The sequence below is a fragment of the Salmo salar genome, chromosome ssa13 (assembly GCF_905237065.1).
Source record: "Salmo salar chromosome ssa13, Ssal_v3.1, whole genome shotgun sequence".
NCBI lineage: Eukaryota > Metazoa > Chordata > Actinopteri > Salmoniformes > Salmonidae > Salmo > Salmo salar.
Window position 1 is genome coordinate 74,523,245 of NC_059454.1, and position 16,252 is coordinate 74,539,496.

General features: G+C 41.3%; 1 protein-coding gene across 3 annotated transcripts in view; it reads right to left on the reverse strand.

Annotated features, from left to right (window-relative positions):
* Window positions 1–829: 829 nt before the first annotated feature.
* LOC106567662 (syntaxin-1A) overlaps window positions 830–16,252 on the reverse strand; it is a 33,661-nt gene continuing 18,238 nt past the window's right edge. Inside the window, exons 5-10 of one of the 3 annotated variants that reach the window (XM_014137208.2) lie at window positions 15,349–15,422; window positions 15,108–15,216; window positions 3,174–3,247; window positions 2,817–2,954; window positions 2,562–2,672; window positions 830–2,341 (exon numbers count right to left, since the gene is read on the reverse strand). In XM_014137208.2, coding sequence (XP_013992683.1) covers window positions 2,165–2,341; window positions 2,562–2,672; window positions 2,817–2,954; window positions 3,174–3,247; window positions 15,108–15,216; window positions 15,349–15,422 — 683 coding nt within the window. In that variant the 3' untranslated portion in view covers window positions 830–2,164. The remainder of the gene's footprint in view (window positions 2,342–2,561; window positions 2,673–2,816; window positions 2,955–3,173; window positions 3,248–15,107; window positions 15,217–15,348; window positions 15,423–16,252) is intronic. The other 2 variants (XM_014137209.2, XM_014137211.2) reach the window with 2 other exon arrangements.

The window sequence follows — 16,252 nt, forward strand, 5'->3', positions numbered from 1 at the left end:
AAGAATGATCAATGGAAACAGGATGCACATGAGCTAAATTTCGAGTCTCATCGCAAAAGGGTTTGAATACTTATTTATTTGTAATACATTTCAAAACATTTAAAAAAAACAGTTTTCGCTTTGTCATTATGGGGTACTGTGTGTAGATTGATGTAGGAACATATCCAGTGTGCTACAGAGTGAGGGACGGAACAAACAGGTCACACTGAGTCATTCACACAGATCCATGGCCACTGGGAGAGGAGATAGTGAGTGATAGCATAATGACACAGCCAGGTGTCTATAAATATAATGTGCTACACTCAATACACTATGAAAGTCCAGCCTACTTCCTGGATCATGTTACGTACTGTTTTTGAATGGGATTCAAGATTATATCATCAAATTCAAGAAAACGTGGTTATGACGATGTCACTACGAAGGGACCAATCAGAAAGCAGGGTTATAACGATGTAATTAGGAAGGGACCAATCAGAAAGGAGGGTTATGATGATGATGTCATTATGAAGGGATCTATCAGAGAGCAGTTATGACGATGTCATTACGAAGGAACCATTCAGAAAGCAGGGTTATGATGATGTCATCATGAAGGGACCAATCACAGAGCAGGGTTATGACAATGTTATTACGAAGGGACCAATCTGAGCGTAGGGTTATGACGATGTTATGAAGGGACTAATCAGAGGGCAGGGTTATGACGATTTCACCACCATAAATATTTCAAGACAAGCAAGCACACACATTTTCTTTCGGAAATGTCATTTTCTGGTTATAGATAGCTAGATCGTTGAGAAGTATTGGTCAGACAAATCAATCAGAAAACGCTGACTTCACTCATCAAAAGAGGCCATTTATTTGGACATACAAAATATAAAGAGTTATTTTCAATTGGAATGTAAGAGTTACAGTACTGTTGTCAAAAACACTAATGACCCGCTCCCAGTTACAATCAGACCCCAAATACATTTTAAATGTCACTGTAAAACATTCAACATCCAACAATCAATAAGACGTTTAGAACCACATTATTTACAAGAGACACTCATGCATAACGAATACACCTGCCCTGTACACTGTCTATCTTTTATTTGTGTGTGTGCGTGTGTGTCTATATGTGTATAATGTGTCTTCTATGCTAAACTTCCACCAACACTGGAGGCAATAACAATACCAAGCACCACACAACATATAATAATCATTATTTTCTTCTGCATGACCATTATTGCATTATGTCAATAGAAATAAAACAAGGATTCCAGGCAGCATGGAAGAGTAGAGGGGGAAATGGCGTTACCAAAATGTCAAGAAAATGTTATTGTCAGAAATACTACTAACCATATTGCCAACAACACAGTTATGTGCAACAGGTAAAACACACACGGGCATGCTTACACACTGACATTGCTAGGAAATACACACATGCCCCAGCATTTCACAGCCTTAAGCAAACAGATACATTTTGAAAGTATGTTAATTTATTGGAATAGGGTTTTATTCTCTATATATGAGCTTTGTATTAGAGTCATACTTTAATTGTCTGTTTAAATTGCAACTTCTCTCAACCTTGACCTGCTGTACTATTATCTGACCAAGTGGTGGCAATATTGTACAGCCTGTCATTTGGGAGGAGTCTGATGAAGTTTACCCGGCCTATCCGCTGGTCTTACGTCAGTTTCACATTTTCTCTCTGATAGCAATGCTCAGGAGTTGGTGAGAGTAAGATGGTCCTAGATCTGTGCCTAATGGTAAGTTCTACAGTGTGTGTAGAAGAGACAGTTGAATAATAGATGTAACCCAGCAGACAGCAGTAGGCTTGGGGAGATTCATGCTGTTCTGTCACAGCAGCAGTGTTGAGGGTATATAGACACATGGACTTCAATGAGACCATGTCACATAAGGTCATGCATGGTTTGCCTGGGTTGAAAAGGGGTTGAGGGTAGTGGAGGGTAAATGCAAGTAAACAGTTTGTGCACCTTTATTTGTGACTGTTTAATTTACCCACCTATAACACTAGATGCAGATTTATTTACTACTGTAGATGAGCAAAACAGAAGAGGTGAAATTAATAGTATATTTTTCCACGGAGGTCTCCCGAGATCAATTGATGTCAATATGTGACATATTCACTTTAAAAGTGGGTTTGTGGGTCCAATGTTTTGTCTGGTTAGGAGCTGGGAGAGGGCTGTGTGACCAATATGAAGGGACAGGCACTGTTCCCCATTGCACAGACAACAAGCAGGGTCCCATCCCATCCTGCACTGTGTCTGTTCAGACACAAGGGGGTGGACGAGACATCTAAAATGTAATGTATGCTGTGTGTGACAATCTTCTCATTGAACCACTGAATGGAGAGAGAGAGAGAGAGAGAGAGAGATACAGACACCTATGGGCCTGAGTCAATTATCTCTCACTGAATCTTTTATTTTGGGAAAGACATGCACAGCTGACCAAGCCACCTCACGTCAACTTACCTCACATCAACATCATGCCACGTAGCATCTAAGTCATATCTAACGATAACACTCGCATCAGGTCACATTGACAGTTAGTATTTGACTTACCCTCCTGGCTTTACTCTGGTACTTTACTGCCTTCTTGGTGTCAGACACGGCCCTCTCTACATAGTCCACTGAGTGCTCCACGTTGTACTCTATACGATCTATCATCTCCCCCTGAAAAAAGAGAGAGAGAAGGTGAAGGTGAACGGAGGAGCAGGAAACAGAAAGAGAGGGATTTCATTGTCGTGGGTTTTCTAATTGGTATGTGTGTAGTCTTCATTGTTGTGTGTTGGCCAGTCAGTGTGTATAGACTCCTACCTGGCTCTCCACCAGCATGGCCATGTCCATGAACATGTCGTGAAGTTCTCTGATGCTGTTCTCCAGCTTGATGATCTCAGTGTGTCTCGTCTCAATCTCATTCATGGCCTGCTGGGTGATGTTGGAGTCCATGATGATCTAGGAGAGACAGAGACACAGTTTGTGTGTCATCACACACTCATACCCACACACAAGTTCTCCCCCTTGTAGGTGTGGCATACTCATTTGGTATGCCACACCTCGCCAACAGAGAAAGCTCATCTGCTAGATGATTGTACTGTGTATGATTATCTCAGACACTTGCATGTTCTTGTTTGTGTATAGGCTACTTGTAAGTGTGTATGTGTGGTCACTCACCCCTGATGTGAAGATGGCAGGGTTGTCACTCTCCAGCATGCTCTCCAGTTCCTCATTAGTTGTGTTCCTACCAGCTACAATAACAAAGACAATCCATAGAGTTGGTCTCCAATAACCAACCTATAACCAACAGCAATTGAGTATTTCCAGCACAATAGAAGACTATACATTCTGAAACAGCAATAAACCTCAAAGTTATCAAACTGGTAATGGCTAACTGTAACTGATGAAGACAGACCAAATGTCATTGTGACAGGCTAAATTAGTATCCTCAGGGATGATCTGTGTGTGTGTGTGTGTGTGTGTGTGTGTGTGTGTGTGTGTGTGTGTGTGTGTGTTGCACGCACAAGTATACAGTATGTCTTTGTATGTCTGTGTGTGTACTATACAGTACAAGTCAAACGTTTGGGCATACCTACTCATTCAAGGGTTTTTCATTATATTTACTATTTTCTACATTGTAGAATAATAGTGAAGACATCAAAACTATGAAATAACACATCTTGTAACCAAGAGTGTCCAAAGCTGTCATCAAGGCAAAGGGTGGCTACTTTGAAGAACCTCAAATATATTTTTATTTGTTTAACCTTTTTTTGGTTACAACATGATTCAATATGTGTAATCTCATAGTTTTGATGTCTTCATTATTATTACACAATGTAGAAAATAGTCAAAATAAAGAAAAACCCTGTAATGATTAGGTGTGTCCAAACTTTTTACTGGTCCTGTATATCCAAGAACACATGTGTGTGCGTACTTGTCTTTGTGTGTGTGTGTGTGTGTGTGTGTGTGTGTGTGTGTTTGTTTGTGCGTACAGACGCATCACTCATCACGATGGCAGAGAGTGGGCGCCCATAGCCCCATTCGGGCAAGTAGTCTGGGAGGACGAGGCGCAAAGAGAAAGAGCGAGATTTAGGAGAGAAAGAAAGAGGAAGCGAGAAAGGCATCAGCGTAGGATTAATCACATGCTAGTCTCTCATCTGCCTGTCTGCCTGCTTCTATCTCTGCCTAACCCAGCCCCTGGTGGGAGACACATTGTCTGTTTCAAAGGCAGTATTTCACAAATTTCCTGTTTAAAAAAGCAAAGATGGGGCTGAAAAGATGGATACAGTGCCTTGCGAAAGTATTCACCCCCTTGCCATTTTTCCTGTTTTATTGCCTTAAAACCTGGAATTAAAATAGATTTTGGGGGGGGTTGTATCATTTGATTTACACAACATGCCTACCATTTTGAAGATGCAAAATATTTTTTATTGTGAAAGAAACAAGAAATAAAGACAAAAAAGACAGAACATAACTATTCACCCCCCAAAGTCAATATTTTGTAGAGCTACCTTTTGCAGCAATTACAGCTGCAAGTCTCTTGGGGTATGTCTCTATAAGCTTGGCACATCTAGCCACTGGGATTTTTGCCCATTCTTCGAGGCAAAACTGCTCCAGCTCCTTCAAGTTGGATGGGTTCCTGCTGGTGTACAGCAATCTTTAAGTCATACCACAGATTCTCAATTGGATTGAGGTCTGGGCTTTGACTAGGCCATTCCAAGACATTTAAATGTTTCCCCTTAAACCACTTGAGTTGCTTTAGCAGTAGGCTTAGGGTTATTGTCCTGTTGGAAGGTGAACCTCCGTCCCAGTCTCAAATCTCTGGAAGACTGAAACAGGTTTCCCTCAAGAATTTCCCTGTATTTAGCGCCATCCATCATTCCTTCAAATCTGACCAGTTTCCCAGTCTCTGCTGATGAAAAACATCCCCACAGCAGGGATGGTGTTCTCTGGGTGATGAGAGGTGTTGGGTTTGTGCCAGACATAGTGTTTTCCTTGATGGCCAAAAAGCTAAATTTTAGTCTCATCTGACCAGAGTACCTTCTTCCATATGTTTGGGGAGTCTCTTGGGGAGTCTCTCACATGCCTTTTGGCAAACACCAACCGTGTTTGCTTATTTTATTTCTTTAAGCAATGGCTTTATTTCTGGCCACTCTTCCGTAAAGCCCAGCTCTGTGGAGTGTACGGCTTAAAGTGGTCCTATGGACAGACACTCCAATCTCCGCTGTGGACCTTTGCAGCTCCTTCAGGGTTATATTTGTTTTCTTTATTGCCACTCTGATTAATGCCCTCCTTACCTGGACCGTGAGTTTTGGTGGGCGGCACTCTCTTGGCAGGATTGTTGTGGAGCCATATTCTTTCAATTTTTTAACAATGCATTTAATGGTGCTCCGTGAGATGTTCAAAGTTTCGGATATTTTTTTATAACCCAAACCTGATCTGTACTTCTCCACAACTTTGTCCCCGTTTGGAAAGCTCCTTGGTCTTCATGGTGCCGCTTGCTTGGTGGTGCCCCTTGCTTAGTAGTTTCTATGAACCACCTGGGTGTAATGAGTTTATGGTGCCTCCAATTACACCCATAAAAATACATTATAAAATTTGCTAAGCATCCATAAAAGCATATATGAATTCATAACTGCATAGAACATATTCTAGGGTGTCCACCCACTCTGTGCAGAGCGCTTTGGTAACATTTCACTTCCTTATGTTAAAAAATACATTTTACCAAGACAAATGTTCTGAATCGTTCAGTGGGGTCTTTCTCTAACATACAGTTGAAGTCGGAAGTTTACATACACTTACGTTGTAGTCATTAAAACTCATTTTTCAACCACTCCACAAATTTCTTGTTAACAAACTATAGTTTTGGCAAGTCGGTTAGGACATCTATTTTGTGCATGACACAAGTAATTTTTCCAACAATTGTTTACAGACAGATTATTTCACTTATAATTCACTGTATCACAATTCCAGTGGGTCAGAAGTTTACATACACTAAGTTGACTGTGCCTTTAAACAGTTTGGAATATTCCAGAAAATGATATCATGGCTTTAGAAACTTCTGATAGGCTAATTGACATAATTTCAGTCAATTGGAGGTGTACCTGTGGATGTATTTCAAGGCCTACCTTCAAACTCAGTGCCTCGTTGCTTGACATCATGGGACAAACAAAATAAATCAGCCAAGACCTCAGAAAAAGAATTGTAGACCTCCACAAGTCTGGTTCATCCTTGGGAGCATTTTCCAAATGCCTGAAGGTACCACGTTCATCTGTACAAACAATAGTACGCAAGTATAAACACCATGGGACACCACGTCATACCGCTCAGGAAAGAGATGCGTTCTGTCTCCACGTACTTTGGTGTGAAAAGTGCAAATCAATCCCAGAACAGCAAAGGACCTTGTGAAAATGCTGGAGGAAACAGTTACAAAGGTATCTATAGCCACAGTAAAACGAGTCCTATATCGACATAACCTGAAAGGCCGCTCAGCAAGGAAGAAGCCACTACTCCAAAACCACCATAAAAAAGCCAGACTACGGTTTGCAACTGCACATGTGGACAAAGATCGTACTTTTTGGAGAAATGTCCTCTGGTCTGATGAAACAAAAATAGAACCGTTTGGCCATAATGACCATCATTATGTTTGGAGGACAAAGGGGGAGGCTTGCAAGCTGAAGAACACCATCCCAACTGTGAAGCACGGGGGTGGCAGCATCATGTTGTGGGGGTGCTTTGCTGCAGGGGGGACTGGTGCACTTCACAAAATAGATGGCATTATGAGGAAGGAAAATGATGTGGATATATTGAAGCAACATCTCAAGACATCAGTCAGGAAGTTAAAGCTTGGTCGCAAATGGGTCTTCCAAATTGACAATGACCCCAAGCATACTTCCAAAGTTGTGGCAAATTGGCTTAAGGACAACAAAGTCAAGGTATTGGAGTGGCCATCACAAAGCCCTGACCTCAATCCTATAGAAAATTTGTGGGCAGAACTGAAAAAGCGCGTGCGAGCAAGGAGGCCTACAAACATGACTCAGTTACACCAGCTCTGTCAGGAGGAATGGGCCAAAATTCACCCAAGTTATTCTGGGAAGCTTGTGGAAGGCTACCCAAAACGTTTGACCCAAGTTAAACAATTTAAAGGCAATGCTACCAAATACTAATTGAGTGCATGTAAACTTCTGACTCACTGGGAATGTGATGAAAGAAATAAAAGCTGAAAGAAATAATTCTCTCTACTATTATTCTGACATTTCACATTCTTACAATAAAGTGTTGATCCTAACTGACCTAAGACAGATCATTTTTACTAGGATTAAAATGTCATGAATTGTGAAAAACTTGAGTTTAACTGTATTTGGCTAAGGTGTATGTAAACTTCCGACTTCAACTGTACACTACATGGCTAAAAGTATGTGGACACCTGCTCGTTGAACATCTCATTCCAAAATCATGGGCATTAATATGGAGTTGGTCTCCCCTTTGCTGCTATAACAGCCTCCACTCTTCTGGGAAGGCTTTCAACTAGATGTTGGAACATTCAGCCACAAGAGCATTAGTGGGTTTGAGGTCAGGGCTCTGTGCAGGCCAGTCAAGGTCTTCCACATCAATTTCAACAAACCATTTCTGTATGGACCTCGCTTTGTGCACGGGGGAATTGTCATGCTGAAACAGGAAAGGGCCTTCCCCAAACTGTTACCACAAATTTGGAAGCACAGAATCATCTAGCATGTCATTGTATGCTGTAGCGTTAAGATTACCCTGTACTGGAACTAAGGAGCCTGAACCATGAAAAACAGCCCCAGACCATTATTCTTCCACCAAACTTTACAGTTGGCACTATGCAATCGGGTAGGTAGGGTTCTCCTGGCATCCGCCAAACCCAGATTTGTCCGTCGGACTGCCAGATGGTGAAGCGCGATTCATCAATCCAGAGAGCGCGTTTCCACTGCTCCACAGTCCAATGGCGGCAAACTTTACACCATTCCAGCCGATGCTTGGCATTGAGCATGGTGATCGTATCCTTGTGTGCTGCTGCTTGGCCATGGAAACCCATTTCATGAAGCTCCAGACGAACAGTTATTGTGCTGATGTTGCTTTCAGAGAAAGTTTGGAACTCAGTAGTGAGTGTTGCAGCCGAGGACAGACGATTTTGGTGCTCTACGCGCTTCAGCACTCGCCGGTCCCGTTCTGTGAGCTTGTGTGGCTTACCACTTCGCGGCTGAGCCGCTGTTGCTCCTAGACTTTTCCACTATACAATAACAGCACTTACAGTTGACAGGGGCAGCTCTAGCAGAGCAGAAATTTGACGAACTGACTTGTTGGAAAGGTGGCATCTTATGACGGTGCCACGTTGAAAGTCACTGAGTTCTTCAGTATGGGCCATTCTACTGCCAATGTTTGTCTATGGAGATTGCATGGCTGTGTGCTCGATTTTATACACCTGTCAGCAACGGGTGTGGCTGAAATAGCTAAATCCACTAATTTGAAGGGGTGCCCACAAACCTTTGGTCATGTACTGTAACATTAAGCAATAAGGCACAAGGGGATGTGGTAAATGGCCAACATACCACGGCTAAGGGTTGTTCTTAGTGCCTGAACACAGCCCATAGCCGTGGTATATTGGCCATATTTCAAACCCACGAGGAGCCTTATTGCTATTATAAACTGGTTATCAACGTAATTAGAGCAGTAAAAATAAATGTTTTGTCATACCCGTGGTATACGGTCTGCTATACCACGGCTATTCAGGATTTGAACCATCCAGTTTATAATTAACATTATATCCCAAAAGTTGGATTTTGTAACCTAATACATCCGATACAAAGCACTGACTTCTGTTGACACAGAGGTGCAACTTTCTCGCCAAAACTTTTGAGGATTTTACATTTTGTGGTCGTGTCTTCCAAGTTGTTTCCAAGGCTTACAAATAGCAAAATTAGCATGACACCAGCTGAATTAAATGTAAAAGGCTTTGGAAATAAAAAGCTTGCAGTAGGCTCAGTGCTCCGTTGACATTATGGGGGAAATTACAAGATTATGTTATAATGCTGTTATGCAACAGAATAAGGGGCTGTTAGAATGCTCATCTGTGTGTGTTCTACTGAGGATGGGCCTCTGGAAGATTTACAATGTCTTTGTGTGATAACGCATTCCAGAGCATGAGTTAATGTTTCTGTACTGGGGTACCAGGGGGAGATGGATTCAGTGTGGAGTTGGGGTCCAGACACTGGTCTCTACACAATCAGGACTGTTTTTACACACAATGAGGACTGTTTTTACAGCAGATACTGTCTGCTGTGGATTATAAGTATCTTTCATACAAATCTTAACCTTGTGACCCATTCCATACATCTGTTGTGTGTCATGTAGACTAAATGAGGATGAAATTTACTATAAAATGCGGTGGCTCAAACCAGCTCGTTGAGTTCTCAGTAATCACCTCCAGGGGTGATTACCGACCAGGGACCGGATTCACAAACATTACTTACGAAAAAACTTAAGAAGCTGCTTAAGACAAAAAAAATAAGAAGTTCATAAGATAGTTCGGAAATGCAATTCCACAAAATGTTCTTAAGAATTCATAGTTTTGTTAGGATCTTCGTAAATATCTTTCTTAATAACTTCGTAAATATCTTCTTATGTGGCATTGACATTAGTGACGTGCTTGAAATGAATAAATAAGCATATGTGACAGGGATGATAGGATTTGGCCCACTATAATAAAATGTTGATATTTACATTTTATTTTAAAAAATTGCTTTTACTCGAGAATAAAAATGTTTTAGTTGGCTCGCGAACCCCTTATACACACAAAAAAAATGTTATTTTTCACACATTATAGCCAGACTAGCGTTAGCTACTGTACATCAAAATAAAAAATGGATAACTATGGAAAGCGCAATAAAAACTTCAGCAAACAAGAGCTTGACGTGATGGTGGAGGAAATAGCAGCCAGGAAAAGGATGCTGTTGGGGAGACTTGATAACTGCGGGGTCACTGCAGACACCAAAGAGAGGATGGGCGAGAGTGGCCGAGTCTGTCTCCGTCGTCGGGGCTATGGCAATGGACCGTAAATGCCGTAAAAAAGTGGTCCGACATCAAGTCGGCTGCTAAGAAGAAGGTAACTGAGAGACCATTAATGTGGACCAGCTGGAGGAGAAGGTGTCATCCATGATAGGAGAGATGGTGGTAGAGGGACTGCGCAACCGGTAAATTAGGTAGCTACCTTAGCTAGCCAACGCGTCCCGACATTATAGCAAACAACATAGCTAATGACGTTAACGTTAGCTAAGTTAGCCAAGTTCTTCTTTGCAAATTGACGAGATAACGCTAGCTATTTAACACTTATAGAATATTGTAATATATTGTTAATTACTAGCTAGCTAGATAATGAACGTTTAATTTGTTTTCTTGCTGTATTTAAATATCCGGTAGCCAACTGTGTCTGTGGTGCAAGAAATCCTTCATGTTTACAAAAGTATCCATTCGTCTCAAGACAAGGGTTTAGCTGTCCTAAAGTTAAGTACATTTCCAAGAAGATATCCTAAAGCATTATTTTCATGAATCCCATTTCTTCTTAACTTTTTTCTTAGGAAGAAACTTAGGAAAAACCTTAAGAACATTTCCAATAACTTTATTGCGGAATAGCAACTTTGCCTAACTTTGTTCTTAAGTCTATAGTTAAGGAAAACATGGCAGTTAAGAATACATTTCTTAAGGTTTTGTGAATCCGGCCCAAGCTCCATTACTGCAGTAATTAAATAATAAAGTTTGATTGTTTTGAAGAAATCTAAAAGTCTCTCCTTTTCATTACAATAATTCCACTACAATATTTCACAGAGATAGGCTTATTTTTGTATGAAGTCTTTGAAAAATAACAGCAACTTCACTTTAACTATTTTTCTTAAAACTGCATTGTTGGTTAAGGGCTTGTAAGTAAGCATTTCAAGGTAAGGTCTACACTTGTTGTATTCGGCGTATGTGCCAAATGAAATTGTATTTGATTAATATGAACAGTGTATACTAAAACATGAAAATACTACATGTCATGTCTCAAAATCAATATCTATCTTACCTCTATAGTGTTTTATATCCTCCAGATTTGAGATGAAATGACGACTTCAATGGTAAACTTGTCAGGTAGCATAAATTCTCACACAGCATCCAGCCTAGCTGACGCAATGCTATTTTCCAGATTTTTTTTCAGATGTTCTTCTCTGGCCTCCATTGATTTAGTCACCCCTAATTTTGACCATCCTACATGGGTAAAAACTCCAATAAATTGTGAACAGATGATAGAGACATGAGGTTTGGACCAATGGCTTTCTTAGAGGATTATGTTCACAATTAACATATTTACCCATTGGTCAAAAGATTTTGATTGGACACCCTATATATTCCTTACAGAATAGAATACAACTTTATTGTCCATTGGTTAAAACTGATATTGGTCTTCTGCCCTTCCCAACACACCCCCATATACACACACACACACAGGGTCAGCAGGGGTGCAGTGCCCCTGGATGGATAGTAATTGTGTGCAGTTAAGTGCCTTGCTCAAGGGCAACAACTGGAGATGGTACATTAGAGACCAGCAGCCTTCTAGCTGCCAGTTCAGTTGCATTCACATTTTTGTGTTTAGTCCGGCCCAGGGCTTGAACTGGTCCACCTCTCTAATCTCTAGGCTACCGCCCAAATGAATTACACAGACCATATTTGATAAATACAGTATGGACTTTTTTGTTTCACTCAGTAAATGTGTCTTAGTGATTGAATTCATCCAAACAAGAATCCATAGAAACCTGTTGTAGAGTTCCATCATGGTTGAATTAAGATTGTTAACACCATTACTATTTGAAATAAAGCATGCACACGCAACATTGCTTCCCTGTCTTTCTACAGCTTTCCAATGAAAAGTGCCTGCTAGCAAAACACAGAGATGTGTTGGGGCTATTTTGTGACAGCAGTTAGCAATAGGAGGGCCTAATCCACTCTTCCATCCAGGGGGAAACTGATATTTCAAGTCTGAAACCTTAGTGACCGACCCTGTGAGGATTTAGCATGGCAGCTAGTGACAAAAAAGGCCACAACATGCGATGGCTACACACATGCGTAGAAAGACACATGTACACACACTTGTGCAAGCACACATACACACATACAGACATAAGACCCTGAAAACAGACCTCTGCCTCCCTCCAAGTGTCCTTCTGTCCTCCCACTTCTAAATCCATCCGACCTCAGCCACACCCAGTAACGGTCCCTCTCTCTTTCCTCTCCCTATTTGGGCTCAGGGCTGTGTGCAGCACTCCTTCAAGAAAAGCTGAATAACTCTCACGTGTCTCACATTTGTCAATGTAGAAACCTTGGTTGGTTAGAGGTAGCAGGTAGTGACAGTATTATATATTTTTCAACATGTTAATCTGCATGGCATTACCTCTTGGTCCAGCTAAATTAATGAGTGTGCCCTTTCACTAATTGCCATTGAGAGGAGTGAGTGTCATGATTGACTTATTCGGGATTGGCAAGGACAAAAGTAACATCTGGCGTGGCAACCCAGCGCCCAATCAGGACATGGCCAGTGCTTACCCACGCTTAGACTACATTTTTTGCATTGCGTTGTGATTGAGGTGTGAGTGTGTATGTACAGTATACGTGTGTGCGCGCGCATGTGTAAATACACATTCGTGTACATTTGTAAATGAGTGTGTGCACACACTTCCACTATGGATCGGTTCACCAAGGCTAACCATTGTTCCACCCCTCATTCTCTCTCTCCACTCTGCGGGGACCCAGGGCTATCAACACCACCTCCTCCTCATCTCATCCACTAGCCTAGTCAGCCTCCCACTCACAGGTAAATGGTAGATTCCCACACTGCCTCACATGACAATGGAGAGCAGACAATGTGGTAGTGACGATGCAAATAGAGCAAAGGTCAAAGGTCAATTTGACAGCCGTAGAGAATCTTGTATTTGCGGGTATCAACAAAAGTGTATACCCCTGTAGACTATGACTATGACTGTACAACAATCTATGGCTTGGTATGATGTCTTATGGTTGTTGATAACGCTCCTTTCGATCCTCAAACGTATTTAATTATTATTTGACCAGGACGTCTCTCTCAATTTTTGGAAAGAGACCTGTGAGATGTGTAGGCCTACAATGCTTTACGACTGTGTATAACACTCTATAGCTATGTATAATGCTTTACGACTGTGTATAACACTCTATAGCTATGTATAATGCTTTACGACTGTGTATAACACTATAGCTATGTATAATGCTTTACGACTGTGTATAACACTCTATAGCTATGCATAATGCTTTATGGCTGTGTATGACTGTGCAGTGTGTATATATATATATATATATATATATATATATATATATATATATATATATATGTGGAGGTTCAGCTGCAGGATTTCTGTTGTGTGTGATGCTCCGCCTGGTTCAATATTGACTTAGCGCTGCTAGCACTTCCTGGCTGCAACACACCTGCAGCTCACCTGGGAGCCATGAAAACACACCCACACACACACAATCTTGTGGAAGGCCTGGGATTTAGACAGGGAAGTCACAGAAGCTGGCACACATGCCTGTTTTATCAACCTCAACCTTCGAGGGGGAGTCCCTTTGATACCCATCTACATATTCCTTGTTTGAAACGTTCAATTAAACTGAATTAAAATTATGTCATGCTTTTTCCAGGAGCAGGCTTGAAACACAGGCTAGCAATTGCATGACTTCTTGAGACAAATGAACAAACCCATGTTGACAGTTGGATTCATCTGAAGTTGTAAATATCAATACACGTTCATGTACAGCGGCAAAAAGCATAAGCCATAACACCATGATGCTAATGTAAGAGTTTTAGATGATGAAGGACCAAGAAAAAGAAGAATCATCTAACCACAAGAAGCTATTTTGGTATCCCCACACTTCTCCAATAGTGAAACTTTTTGGAGAACCCAAGAGGAGCTTGTCTCTACATCTCTAATCACTTCAGAGTCAATCTTTCCCCATTCTGCCTCATGTCATTTGCTTCCAGCCTGAGTGACTTCAGTGTTTATATTCTGCTCAATAAACCCCTAAGGGTGTTATCTCCTCACTACCGTCATCTGGAGCTGGAATTACAGTGCGACACACACACACACACACGCACACACACACCTCCAGAGAAAACCGGAAAACTGTTTCGATGATCGCTTCAAGGTTTATTAAACGCAGTCTAAACTGCATGAGTGAGTGGAGAAATTAATTTAAAAAAGGATATTAAAATAGAAGATTGGAATGACGTCGGTGGCCTCCTCACCTTGTTTACTGCTATTCCCATGATGGCTTTTTAAATTAACCGGATCAATATCTCAAGCATTGGCTTGATTTCCCAGTCACTCTCGCACGCTCTCACACACACCTCTTCCGGAAACAACAAGGTTCTAACAGATGAAACAATTTAAAGAGCGTCTTAAAACATGAGGCGATTCTCAAAGCCCTCATTACATATGCAAATCACACCAGTGGAGTGCTGCTGAGGAGAGGACAGCTCAAAATAATGGCTGAAACAGAGCGAATGGAATGGCATCAAACCATGTTTGATGTATTTGATACCATTCCACTGATTCCACTCTAGTCATTGCCACAATCCCATCCTCCCCAATTAAGGTTCCACCAACCTCCTGTGAAACACACACACATTTGCAAAACACATACACGCGGGTCACCAATGGGTTGTCCTGATCAAAGTTGACTACACAGCCCTAAAGTTTACATGATCTACCTGTCTTCCATTACTCATGAAACGCGGCCTTGAATTATGCATGTGAACAGATGCATTCTTCATAAATATAAGCTAATAAATTAACAAACACATCTACACCTCAACCAAACATTAGGAATCCCAGCCACTATTAAGAATGCATAACATAAATGTGTTGTGGAAACAGTGTTAAAAATAGACAAACAAAATGGTGGACGGGGGAAATAAAACCAAGTGAACCCATTTATTCGCTGTGTACCTATGTACTCTGTAATGCTATCATGTCCAACATCGTATCACAATTCCTGATAAGAGAATATCAGGAACACACAGAGCACACTCACTAATCTCCAGTTGTCTTTGGATGCGGCCCTTGCAGCGTTCCCGGTAGTCCGACTGCGTGGCATTATACTCTGACATCACCTCCACAAACTTCCGAGACAACGTGGAATGCTGGTAGGGAATGATGCAGGATGAGTTTTCCACGATTCACTAGAGTTACACAGTACAGCAGGGATGGCAACTCCAATCCTGAAAACGACAGACTCAGATTTGAAAGTCCCTGCTATATATAGCATAACCCACCTGTGTCTTACGTATCCTCAGATCTGCAGATGACCTGCTTAAAGCCTCCTCATGCTCAATGGACTGTTCAATGCCTGTAGGGAACAGAGAGCGAGAAGGGTAATTCATCTAACATTACCAGTACCATTTATTCAGAAGGTCTAATTAATGAAGAACCTGGGCCTCGTTTCCCAGAGCCTTCGTAGAGTTAAGATCATCGTTAGAACCTTCTTACGATGGATCTTTAGTAGCCAAGGTGTTTCTCAGAGCCTTCGTTAGTAACGTGGCTCTTGAAACACATGCACATCTACAAGTGCGCCAAACCACTCATAGAGCAGCCAAAATGCATCGTTAGATCTTCATCTGACCCCTTTCATCGCAGGAGTAAAGTAATCTTGCAGCAGGATGATTTGAATATCTGAATAAATATTTCGAATCGCCGCTTAGTGGGCAGCTGGAAGTGGTGTTTGTATATAAAATGCAGTACCGTACCTACTGTACATTGTACTTTATGTAGGCTAAATGCAGGCTTCAGCGCATCTCTTGTGAATTATAAAACATTTACATATTTGTAGGGGTAGATGTATTTTTTGTTAGGGAAAATCTGTTGTTTTAGATCAATTGTTTTATTATATGTTGAAGGCAAGCAATAGGCAGAATCAATACCTGTGTGGTCCAGCAGTTACAGCCACTGACCCTGACACACATATGCCAGAGTTGGCATGGGTTCGATTCTGGCCCACTGCCCTTTGACTCATGGATGAACGGAAAAGATGATGGCTATACTGACAAGATACATGTCTCTTAGCCCTAACAATGGGAGACGTAGTCCATTCATTTTTTTGTTGTTGACCAAATTCGACACTCTCTCATTGACCTCCATACAAAAAGACTTTGCTTGGTGGGTGAATATTTTATTAAATTA